Raw genomic sequence first — 12,345 nt, forward strand, 5'->3', positions numbered from 1 at the left:
ATAGCTCTGGGCTGCGTTTCCCGATAACGATTGATCTTAGCACTTAAGAGCGTTTTCTACGAGTCATTTTGCGAACGTTCGTTATTGTTTCACGTGCGTTTCCCAAAAATGCACTTAACACAATTGCACGTAGCCCAGCTTTAAGTGCAACTTAGGAGTCGCTATCCGTTTGTTAAGTGCTGAAATGTCACGCTATAGAATGGCTCGTTATTGTTGCACATGTTATAGCAATCCATATAATTCTTCTTCTACTTGTGTGAATGTATATTCAACTCGAATAACATAAAAAAAAATATATTTTTGAGCCAGTTTAAAAACATAAATTAACTGGAAATGTCGTACTGTAAAAACACTGTCTTGCTCCAATCTCGCATAAAACTAATTCTAACAGTCCTTGCCGGAAATGACATCAGCATCATTTTCGATATTTATATGAAACCTTAATTAAGTAGAATTATTTATCAATTTCTTTATCAAAAATTGATTATCTCACATCAAAATAAATAAATAAGTAAATAAATAAATAAATAAGCTCTTACATTTATTTTTGAAAAGTTTAGCCTAATTATCCCCACCTGATGTGCATTTGCTAATAGGACAAAAATATAAATAAGCACATACCTAGGGGTGGAGACACTAGCATTTAAATGTGATTTAAATCACATTAAATATTTTCTGTTAAATACAACATATGTAGCCTACTACCCTCGAAATGTCCATATACAACAGTGTAATTTTTTTTTCATTCTAACATTTATTATGTAATTTTTATTTTTTTCTTTATTCATTATTATTTGTATATTGAATTGTGTAATGTGTAGAAAATATAAATGAATAGAGATATACGTACAAATAAAATGAATAATGACTTTGAAGAGAAGTAAATTGTAGGTGCAATTTGCCGGTTGTCCAGCAGGTGCCCTCATAACTCTGTCTCCTTACGATGCACTTAAGGCTTTACGATTACTCCAGAGCACTCGTAGATCCACGAAGATTTTCAAGTGCTACTTAAGTTACGATGCTTTTGGGAAACAGACCGTAATATTAAGATCAGTCGTACGATCATTTCTACGAACTTCTTAGGCTTACGATGCTTTTGGGAAACGCAGCCCTGTTCGTTTTGGTTCAGTCCTCAGTTGTCGACATTTTAAAACATTGGAGGGTGTAAAAATGGAAAATTCAACCAGAGAATAAACTGCTGCAAAGCCTTGAAATTGTCCCCCTTTTAAAGACGTTTGCATTTGAAGTTACAGATTTATTTTCAATACACCTTTGGATATCACTCACTATTTTCCTGGGTTGATGTAAAATTGTATTGTATTTTAATTTCTTGTCTTATTTTATAATTATTACTTTTTGTAATTGTTATTACTATAGCTACAATATTTGAAACGTTATTGTATATTGTGAAATGTTATTGTTGAAAAAGACTGGCATTTGGTTCTTAAATCTAATCCTGCACCGAGCAAAAAAATGTTTAATTCAGTAGCACACATAAATTAACACAGTGAAGGTTTTGACCAAGGGATTTGTTTATAATTTTTTTATGTATTTAAGAATTCTGTCTGTTTGCAGTATTTTCCTTTTATATGGAGGGTTAAAATGAGGTAACCAAATTAAAAAGTATCAAAATTAGGGTTCTTAAGCAGCATAACTATTTTTGTGCTAAATAGATTGTGCAAAACCTTTGTTCAAGAGCCCATTTATTTTATTAATATTAGTATTTATTTATTTATCTGTTTGTATGTCTTATCCCTTAGGAAACAATAACTGTTTGGTGTTTTGCATACTAACATTTTTAAAACCAGTTTACAAACACCATGTTGTGGTGGTTTTATTTAGTAAAATAATATATAATAAATACAACTATAGTTAATTTTACAAAGGGGTTTTGCTCTGTTAGGAGTTTAACAATTTAAACTCGCATAACAAAAATATACCACAAATGTGTTTTAGATATTTTAAGACAAATAAGAAGTGTTATTACAACAGTTATTACCCGAATACATTACAAAAAACACTGAATGTGAATACAAAAAGCAAAACAGGAAACAGAAAATACACTGCTGCTTGTTCCATCTACTTATTTAAATTAAGCTGAAACAACACAATTATTGTGAGTTCATTGAGAAAACTTAATTTTTTATGTTCAATCCATTCAATTTTGTTAAATCTGTAAAAGAATAAGTTTATTGATTTCTGTTGGGACGATATGAATGAATTGTGTGGAACCCTGCATTTTAACACTGTAGATACAATGAAGACAAAGATCCAGCGACGCTTAAAAAATTCTTTATGATGTGTACTGATTACGTTATTAATTGAATTTTTTTTCTCTGGAGAAAAGTATGATATGTTTGCATCTGAAATAAACAATTGAGTATAAAGTATGATTATGAAGGGCAAAAAATAGCAAAAATGCACAGCATGAACAGAACACATACAGCACGGCTCAGTCAGGTTAAGTTTGGTACTCTCAATAAAATATAGTCAGTCAAAATATACTCAGTCATTTGGTCGAGCAGGCAGTTTAAGGCAGTGTGCGAATAATAGAGGGGGGGGGGTTAATGTTAGTTTTCAGTAATATTAGTTTAATGCATGCTTCAGTGAATCAAATGTGTGTATTAATTAAATTACATCTAATTTAATAAATAAATATATTTCAGTTATTTATTATGTTTCAGTGTTTTGTGGGATAGGCCATTTAGTGTAGGCTGTTCTGAGCTGATTAGCTATTTTTGGCTTACTTTAGGTCAAACTATACAAACTACGCATCTAATTTGACTTAACTTTAAGGCTTTATGTAGAAACAAATTCCTATTTTATGAGAAATTAATCTTGTGAACTCTCATGGTGCTCTAAATCTGCCGGTATCAGACTGTTGAATGACTTTTTTTCTCGCAGATTGACTGGCACGATTATGCATTTGCAATGGTATGAACCGTTATGGGGGGCCAAATGGATATCTGTTATTTTAATTAATAACATTATTATTTAAATTACAGATCAGAATGAGCTTTTTTTCTTCGGATTCAAAGGGACCCCCCATACATGACGTTCTTTAGGGGGATTAAACCTTAATTAGGGGAGGTCAATCCCACTCAAACCCCCCTGTAATTAGCACCCTACTTAAAGGGTTAAACAGATAAAGTGATATACTCTGTTATAATGAAAGTAAATTAAACAGACTGTTTAAGATATAAATGATTTACCTGATTTGACAATCTGTGCAGCTGATGATTGAGCTCCAAAAATATATTGTAATGAGGTCCTTGGTCTGTTACAGATTTGTAAAGCAAAAAGGCGAGAAAGTAAAAACCCTAAACTCACACATAATTGTAGAATAAAAGGGTTCAACAGGATGACATGATTGTAAAGGGAACTGTTGTTGTGTGTAAATAAAGCCGCCTTTTTGATGTGCACTATATAACTGTAGACCATTTTGAGGGATGTAAACAATAGCATTTTTAATTTCTGTAGCTTCTGAGAATCCAAAAAGAGCCACACATTGATAAATAACATTATGATAGCTGTTTTAACATCAGGATATGATTGAATTGCCTCTTGTTACAGTTATAAAATAGTTTAATAACAAGCAGGAAATGTTCATGGGCCAATGACATCATCACATTGAAATGGTCTATACCAGTGCTTCTCAACCATGATCCTGAAGACCAGCAGCTCACCACATTTCCCATGTCTCCTTAACCAAACACACCTAATTCAGATCATCAGCTCATTAGCAGAGACTGAAAGACCTGTAATGGGTGTGACAGACAAAGGAGACACCCAAAACATGGTTGAGAAACACAGAACTATGCCACAATAACAAGAACAACTGGATTACGTACAAGCACTTTAATGCATGTTTATCCAAAATTTGCTCGTTCTACAGCACAAGTGCTCATAATTTACCTGTAACACATATGAAATTTAATTCCTGAAAGTAAATGAAATTTAATTTACCTTCTGAAAAACACTGAAAACAACAGTGACAAACATAACTGTACAGAGCTAAACAGAAAGCTTATGTTCAATTGTGATCTCCGACTACGACTGAAGTGCAAATGTTCATCACAGATAAGGACCCCATCCAAGGTACATCATGCACAGGAGGTTATCATCCGTGGCCTCCTGTATGAGGTAGTGCACGTGGCCCTCGATGGACAGAGGCAAGCCCATCACTTTATTCCTGTTCTTGATCACTCCCTGGAGGCGCTGCTCAATGTCCAGTACATGAGTCTTAGCCTAGATTGGAACAAAGTCAGATTAGGGCTTTTTGAATATATTACTTAACATTAAAGAGCTGGAGTCATATGGGTATTCAAAAACTGTCATATTTACGTTACTTTGCTGTTCTTCAATGTAAACAATCTGAAAATGTGTTAAATAGTGCATAATGAATAAAGATATTGTCTATTAAAAGAAAGAGCTGGGTCATGTACTCTCCTTTGCTGTATCCAAAATTGCCCCTTAAATCCTCATTCACTATTCCCTACATCAGTCCACTAATATTGTCCACTTGATAGAGTGAATGAAACGATTGAGTGAACAGTGAAGAAATGCCTTTTACTTTGTGTTTTGCTAGTTGATAAATCCCTCAGACGTATTTGATTTTAAACTTCTATGTGATAATTATATATAACCCTTAGCGAGCTGTCTATTAGTAATGAAATAAAGACTTTTGATATCTGTTGTGTATACAAACATTACTTTAAATAAATAATAGATTATTTTGAAACTTACACCAATAGGATTCTACTATGTGTGTGCCATCTTGTGGTCAGACATGTAAATTCATCCGGAAACTTGCAAACTCTTAGAGTGCTTTCTGGGTATTCTCTAGCTCTCTAGTGTTTCTCAACCGCGTTACTGGAGGATTACCAGCCCTACACGATTTCCATGTCTCCTTGACCAAACACACCTGATTCAGATCATCAGCTCATTAGCAGAGACTGAAAGACCTGTAATGGGTAAAAGACAAAGAAGACATACAAAACATGCAGTGTTGGTGTTCCTCCAGGAACGTGGTTGAGAAACACTACTCTTGCTCATAGTTCTCAAACTCAATTCCTGCAGGGCCGCAGCTCTGCACAGTTTTGCTCTAACCCTAATCAAACACAGCTGATGCAACTAATCAAGGTGTTCAAGGCTCTTTTGAACACCTCGATTATTTATTCAGCTGTGTTTGATTAGAGTAGGAGCAAAACTGTGCAGAGCTGCGGCCCTGCAGGAATTGAGTTTAAGATCTTTGAAGCTGTTGTGTGAGTGTGCATGGGTGATAGACTCGTAAGAGCTGTGCATTGTGCGATTGAGTACACTTGATAAAACGTCCGCTATGGTTTTGGACACCACTAGAAATGGTGAAATAGTGAACAAATCTTTGGATATAGGGGACAATTTTGGATACAGTTCTTATTTTTTCAAATTATTTCCTTACTACTGTTCTATGTCAACATGATTAAATGGACACATTTGCATAATCCCCACCTTCCTGCGACCGATAAACATTCTGGGCAATTCATTTCCGAAACAAAATGGATGAGGAAAGCTCATTCAAAACAGACTTGGCCAGCTGACCAATCAGAGCAGAGTAGGCTTATCGAAGGGAGGGGTTTATAAACATTAAGTCCCGAATTGATTTTAAGGAACTGAAAAATGATTCTGATATCAAGTGCATGTTGTGACAACATTAAATAGTTGTCAGACATAAGATCACACCCATCAACATCAGAATGTGTAAACTGAATTTGAATTTAAAGTTATCAAATCACATTCACATTTCCTTTACTGTATAATTTAAATATAACTTCTGATTAAAGTTGTTATGGTTATTCAGTAAAGAGCAGCGAATGAATCACTCATTTAGACTTTTTGTTTGATTAACCTCCTAGGGCTTAGTGACCACATCCATGGACAGTACATTTTAGCTCTTATGTTTTATATTTTGTTACAGAGATACGGTGTCATCCTGCAACTGTTTTGCAGCATATGAAATGTCCCAAACAGTATTTTAACTGTCTAAAATGGGCAAAAAATGTTGTCTTTACTGATAGTCAAAACATGTTCAAAAATATGTTTGTATGTGTTCTTAATGCAAAAACAGTCAGGAAAAAACTGCTCTGTTCAAGGCAGAAATAAAGAGGTTTTTTTCTATTACACAAAGGTTACTTTGTTGTGTTTTTTTGGAAATTCGGACCACGAGTCCACATATATGGACATTATTTTCTCTAAAAGTACACAATATCAAAAGATGATACTTAGGTTTTATTCTAATTAGGTTCTAATAAGCCCAAACAGCAAAAAGTTAAGGTAAAATAACAAAATTGTCACTACAAGATCTATACACCACCCAGGGTATAGATGAAATAATAAAAGCATCTGGCCGATTTCCTGTCTATGCTCATTTAAAACAATTAGTTTTGGCCAAAACTGCCATATTTACATATTATTATGTGTATTTCTATGTTTAAACACACACCCAATTCACAAACTGTCCACTTTTGCTCCTCTTCATATTGCGTGTACACTCGAGTGACATTGTCTTTATCCTCATTGAGGTTGTCTGACAGTCAAGCATTGATTTTTTTTATAATCATTTAAAAGTGATATTACTCCAAAATAAAACGATAACATAATTCTCTCGAACAGCTCTTCAATTAAGAGTAAAGGGGCATCCCCCTGTGGGGTTCGGCAGTACTATGATAATAGGGAGGTGTATATATTACTTCGTCTGTTCATAAAAAGAAAAAAATACTGTAAAAAACAAAAAAACGGGTAAATATTTTAAAAGGATGATAGCATGATAGAATGGTAAAATACAAAAGAATCCTGGTCAAAAAGGAAGGGTTGACAGGAATACCTTTAAATCTTTTAATATTAGGACACTAAAAAATACCCTGTGACCTTTGCACATCAAATACATTAATTTAAAATGCACATAGGCGAGGCAGTGGCGCAGTAGGTAGTGCTGTCGCCTCACAGCAAGAAGGTCGCTGGTTCAACCTAGGCTCAGTCAGCGTTTCTATGTGGAGTTTGCATGTTCTCCCTGAGTTCGCGTGGGTTTCCTCCGGGTGCCACGGTTTCCCCCACAGTCCAGAGACTTGTGGTACAGGTGAATTGGGTAGGCTAAATTGTCCGTAGTGTATGAGTGTGTGTGTGAATATGTGTTTGGATGATTCCCAGAGATGGGTTGCGGCTGGAAAGGCATCCGCTGCGTATAAACCTGCTGGATAAGTTGGCGGTTCATTCCGCTGTGGCGACCCCGAATTAATAAAGGGACTAAGCCGACAAGAAAATGAATGAATGAATGAATGAATAAAATGCACATAAACAAAGGCACTTGTGTACTTAACGATGGTTATGTCCATGTTATGTTTAGAATTCAATGTTTGGATAGCTGAACACAAAAGCATGCATGATTTACATTACACATAAGGATCCTCACTCAGCCTTGAGCAATTAACGGATGAAGTACCTTCTCATTGAGGATCTCTCCAGATTCATTGACTTGAGTCTTTGAGAAACCCTTCACAGGTTTACTCCACTCCACTAAAGGATCGTGCAGGAATGTTTTTAAAACGCTGGTTGGGAATAAAAAGAAATAATTATGCAGTTACAATAAAATACAAATACAGTTAGAAATTACTCAAATTAAAACACAACATAGAATAAAGATCTGATATGTTTTTTAAGCTTTCTACTGTACATTTTATAGTTCATGCAATATAATATATGGTAACAAATTGATTTTAATATCTAATTACACTTAATGACTGAAAGTGCTGAAAATTTGTGAATATAATACTACATTGCCATTACACCACTGCACAATCAACAAACAAAAAAAAAACACAGACAACAAAAATTGCAGACAAATGAGCTTATTTAACATCATAAAACAATAAATTAAATAGTTTTATGCACATATAAAAGATTCATTTATATGTGAGTAATGCTTTGTTTTATTAAGGTTGACAAACATGAATTTTAACTTACTAATGTTTTATTAAATGTTGAACTTTAAATAAATTCTATACAAGTATTGTTCTCTATTAGTTTCTATTATTGGTGCATTAAATATATTAACTAATGATACCTTTTTGTAAACGTGAGTGATTAACAAAACAGAAAAGGTTCATTTAAAATGTAACTAATATTATTTCCTATTATATTAAGAATATATATCTTAATAAGCGTGAGAAAAGCACCAAATCACAACTTCTTCAAATAAACAAGATAAATAGCCATATGTTATATCTTATTTATGCAAGGACATGTGATTTCAGTCTCTACATGGTCGTGCGATTACAAATTTCTGCTCTCTGAATCGCGCACAGTGGAGTTCTACACAGTCACTCTCTGCTGTATGGGAATGAGACTGCGTGCCACACCTGACAGGACTGAAAACGCACATCCACTTCCATACATTATGCATAGCCTACAGCAGCCAAACTTCATTCATGAGTGGGAGCACAATGCGCTCAGTCGCAGCAGCTAAAATATATACAGATGCGATGGGACCTCTGTTTAGTTATTTGGCGTGACCCGCGCGAGTGATGCATTCTTTGTTGTAAGTGCAGCCATTGTATCTCCAGTGCTTTGAGCTGCTGTGACGCGTTCTCCCGATCTAGCGTCTCATCCAACCTGACCTCTCCCGCAAATTTAAACCGGCCCCGTGACCCCCTAAAATGAGTTAAAATACTCTGAAAATCATGGCGACTAGAATGAATGAGAGACAACAGATTGCGAGAGGCACAGTTATGTTCTAAGCATTACATTTCTTCTAGGGGTGTTAAAATTAATTGTTTCTTCGGGGCACTGCGATGCAGATGGGGACAATTCGATATGGGTTCAGTAATAGATCATAACCGGTTATTACGTACTGACGTCATTTATCTCATATGCGCGATGTCGCAGTAGAATACTATGGCAAAGGAGGCGAGGACGACTAAATAAAACGCTCCAACTACTTAAAAGGGAGATATATATATATGCACATAATTTTGCCGCTATTTCACTACTAGGAAGAAATGCATCCCTGTCTCTCTCTCTCACACAAACTTTGGACATTTGACCCGCTGCTGTTTGTGAGATAAGCTTTCCACTTCACTTGGCTGTTAAAGCGATACTTGTAGATCCAGAAACGAGTGTGCCCGAGGTGCGAGTTTTCTCCACTGTGTCTATTACGTATTACCCATTATAACCACGTATTATGCAGATATAGACTGTAACCGCGACTGTTCTTCCCACGTGACTCCTTAATGAACAGCGCTTTCATTTATAGAGCCAAGCACAGCCCTTTATGTTAAGCAGGTGAAGACAATGACCATAAAGGTGTAAGAAAGCTCAAAATGGAAGCGGGATAATATTGACATTAGTTTATTTGCTATAAATGCTCGTGTTGTCTTCTGTGCATGTGTTGGTGTTTTGTTTGATACATTCTAAAAGAGTGTTTTCTTTTAACAGGTCAAATTAAAAGTGCAGTACATATAGGCCTATCTTACTGCTGGATTAAAGGAAAAAAAAATTACACAAATAATATATAAATATTAATGCATTTATGGATTTTAATTTTTTTAAAAAAGTTGTGTTGTGGAAAAAAAAATCTAATTAATTATGGAAAGCATCATCAATGCACCGTGATGCACCGAAATATCGAATTAAACCGAATCAATGGCGTGATAATTGTAACCAAACCACGAGACCAGTGTAGGTTCAAACCCCTAATTTTTTCTGTCATATAAATAGAGCAGTAAAGATATCGCGAGTGCAAATCCCTCTATCTCTGAGTGATCTGCTGTCATTAGTTAGAGACCAGCAAAAATTTGAATGTCCCCACCCCCCAAAAAACTGTTAACCCAGGGGAAACACTGCAGTCATCAAACTATTGTAATTTAAAAGTTATTGTATGATATGTTAAATTTAAAAGTTTAACAGTATTTACCTCATGAGCGGCTCCCGCTGGTCTCTCATGAGTCTTAGTATGACCTCACACGCCTGTCTGAACAGGCCCTCTGTACCCATGGGCCCCATTGCATGAACCATGTTCTGGGTGAGCCGGAAAGGAACCACCTCAGGAACATCAAACGTCTCCCCCTTAACAGCAGAAACGCTCATTTGTTATACAGCTACCTAAAGATTTCAAGTTTAGGAAATGATTCAAATAAACTGTGTCTTCACACACCTTGTTGAAAAGGCAGTTGAAATCCACATGGACACACTCGCCGGTAAAAGAATCAAACAAAATGTTTTCTCCATGTCGATCTCCGAGTCCAAGGATATAACCCACCATCGACATGACGGCAGTAGAGCGGCAGTACGCAGACCTGCTGTTGTACCTGTGAACAAACATCGCATCAAATAACTTAAATGGATTGTTCACCCAGAAATGACAATTCTGTCATCATTTACTCGACCTTCAGTTGTTTCAAACTAGTTTGAGTTTCTTTCTTCTGTTGAACACAGATTGATTCATTTTGAAAGATGTTGAAAACCAGTGACTTCCATAGTATTGTTTTTTTCTTACTATGCAAGTCAATGGTTACAGGTGTCCAACATTTTTCTAAATATCTGGTTTGGTGAAAAAGAAAAGGAAATTCGTAAACCTTTGGACCTTCTTGATGGTATATAGGTAGTTTATTTCCTTTTTGGGCATAATATCACCTTATACATACTGTATATAGTGATCAGCATTACAGCAGTACACAATTTTCATCCATTTGTCAGTGAAAAAAAGTGAATAAAAATAGCAAATAAATTTTGGTGTATTTAAATAAAACAGTTTTATTTAACAGTTACTGTATATTTATTAAAAAAGGGGTTTGGTCACAAAATCTTTAGGAATAGAAAAAAATATTACATTTAAATTCAAGCAAGTTTTCACAAAAAAAATTATAAAATTACAAACAACAACATTCTTAGATTTTTATGTTACTCTTGATTTTTGTTTATTAAAATTTTATTCAATATTTTTACACAACAGATTAATTTGGGTGTACTCATTTTTGGACTGTCATCTTACGTTTTATCTTTTATATCTCTTTAAAAAGTTTTTCAGTTTTTTTGTCAAAAAATATTTTTGATGAAATCTGTCTGCATTCAAGTGGTGATAAAACATCAACACATGAGGATAGAATAAAATAATTCAAAAGCAAAAGATCTTATTTTGATATATAATATGGCTATATATTCATAGTAGAAATTACTCAGAGGGGTGTCAAATTTAGGTCAAATAATCAAAAATGGGGTCAATAGCTAATATAAATAAGCACCATAATTCAGCACCGATATCATGAATATAATCACTGAAGCTTGTGCTATACATATAAAAATACCAAGAGGTGGGATCAGGAAAGGTCCGCAGGAACCACTCATGAAACACTGGAGGGTGTCTGGCACACAGCACATCTTTGTGCAGCTTCAGCTTCTCCTGAAAAGGTGCTGTTTTTGGCAAAATGAGCTTCTTCAGTTCTGTCCCACTGACATAGATCCCTGTTTTAAAGAACAAGAACACCACTTTCATTCAGCTGAGTGGAAAATTACTTAATGGAGACACTGAGAGGCTTGATAAACTTTTTAAAGCAGCACGTTTAATTAATTTTGACTGGTTAATAAATATATGTTCACATTCAATATACTTTTGGAAATCTGAGGAGTGATTTTTTTTTATATCTTATCAAAAATACAGTACAACATTTCTTGCAAAATATTTTCTTTAAATATTTTAAGTCACAATGTCAGTGTCTTTAAAGTCATTTATCAATTATAAATAACTTAGTGTCACATTTCCATTATGAATAATTCTAATTTCCTATATTTAATCATATCAACACTCAAAACAGTTGTAGCAAACAATAATAGCATTAAAAAAAATCTTCTGCAACATTTAAAACGTCTTTACTATGACTTTTGATCACTTTAATACATCCTTGCTAAAACTAATCTGTAAGTTATCGCTTAATATATTGCACCAATAATAGTAGCATAAAAAAAGCTAATTTATCAGCCAATAGGTAATTACCCAAATAGGTATAACTCTTTTAAAGAACAAAGCCAAATGTCAAATCAACTATTCCTTGACTAAAATGAAAAATTTCGATGACTTATAATAAACAGAAAACATTCCATGATTTGGACAAAATAAAAATCCCCTGACTTTCAATGTCTGGAATAGGCCTTTTAAAATTCCATCAAACTGCAGAAATTCCATGACTCAAAATACTATTCTTTTGACATACATTGTGAAACATTGACACTGGATATCATGAAAGAGAATAAGAGGCAAGTGAGGAACTAAAAAGAAAATTTTGGGTTAAAACTAAAACCAAACAATTTTGAAAATAA

At 34.5% G+C, this 12,345-nt stretch overlaps 1 protein-coding gene across 2 annotated transcripts in view; it reads right to left on the reverse strand.

The window, feature by feature from the left end:
• Positions 1-3,843: 3,843 nt before the first annotated feature.
• The window catches only part of atr (ATR checkpoint kinase), a 65,244-nt gene continuing 56,742 nt past the window's right edge, over positions 3,844-12,345 (reverse strand). For both annotated transcript variants that reach the window (XR_012391287.1, XM_691071.10), the window contains exons 43-47: positions 11,337-11,493; positions 10,187-10,340; positions 9,947-10,098; positions 7,478-7,583; positions 3,844-4,248 (exon numbers count right to left, since the gene is read on the reverse strand). Coding sequence is in view for 1 of the 2 variants with exons in the window: in XM_691071.10 (XP_696163.5) it covers positions 4,075-4,248; positions 7,478-7,583; positions 9,947-10,098; positions 10,187-10,340; positions 11,337-11,493 (743 nt within the window). In the remaining variant the exon portion in view is untranslated. The remainder of the gene's footprint in view (positions 4,249-7,477; positions 7,584-9,946; positions 10,099-10,186; positions 10,341-11,336; positions 11,494-12,345) is intronic.

This window comes from Danio rerio, chromosome 2 (genome assembly GCF_049306965.1).
Source record: "Danio rerio strain Tuebingen ecotype United States chromosome 2, GRCz12tu, whole genome shotgun sequence".
NCBI classification, from domain to species: Eukaryota; Metazoa; Chordata; class Actinopteri; order Cypriniformes; family Danionidae; genus Danio; species Danio rerio.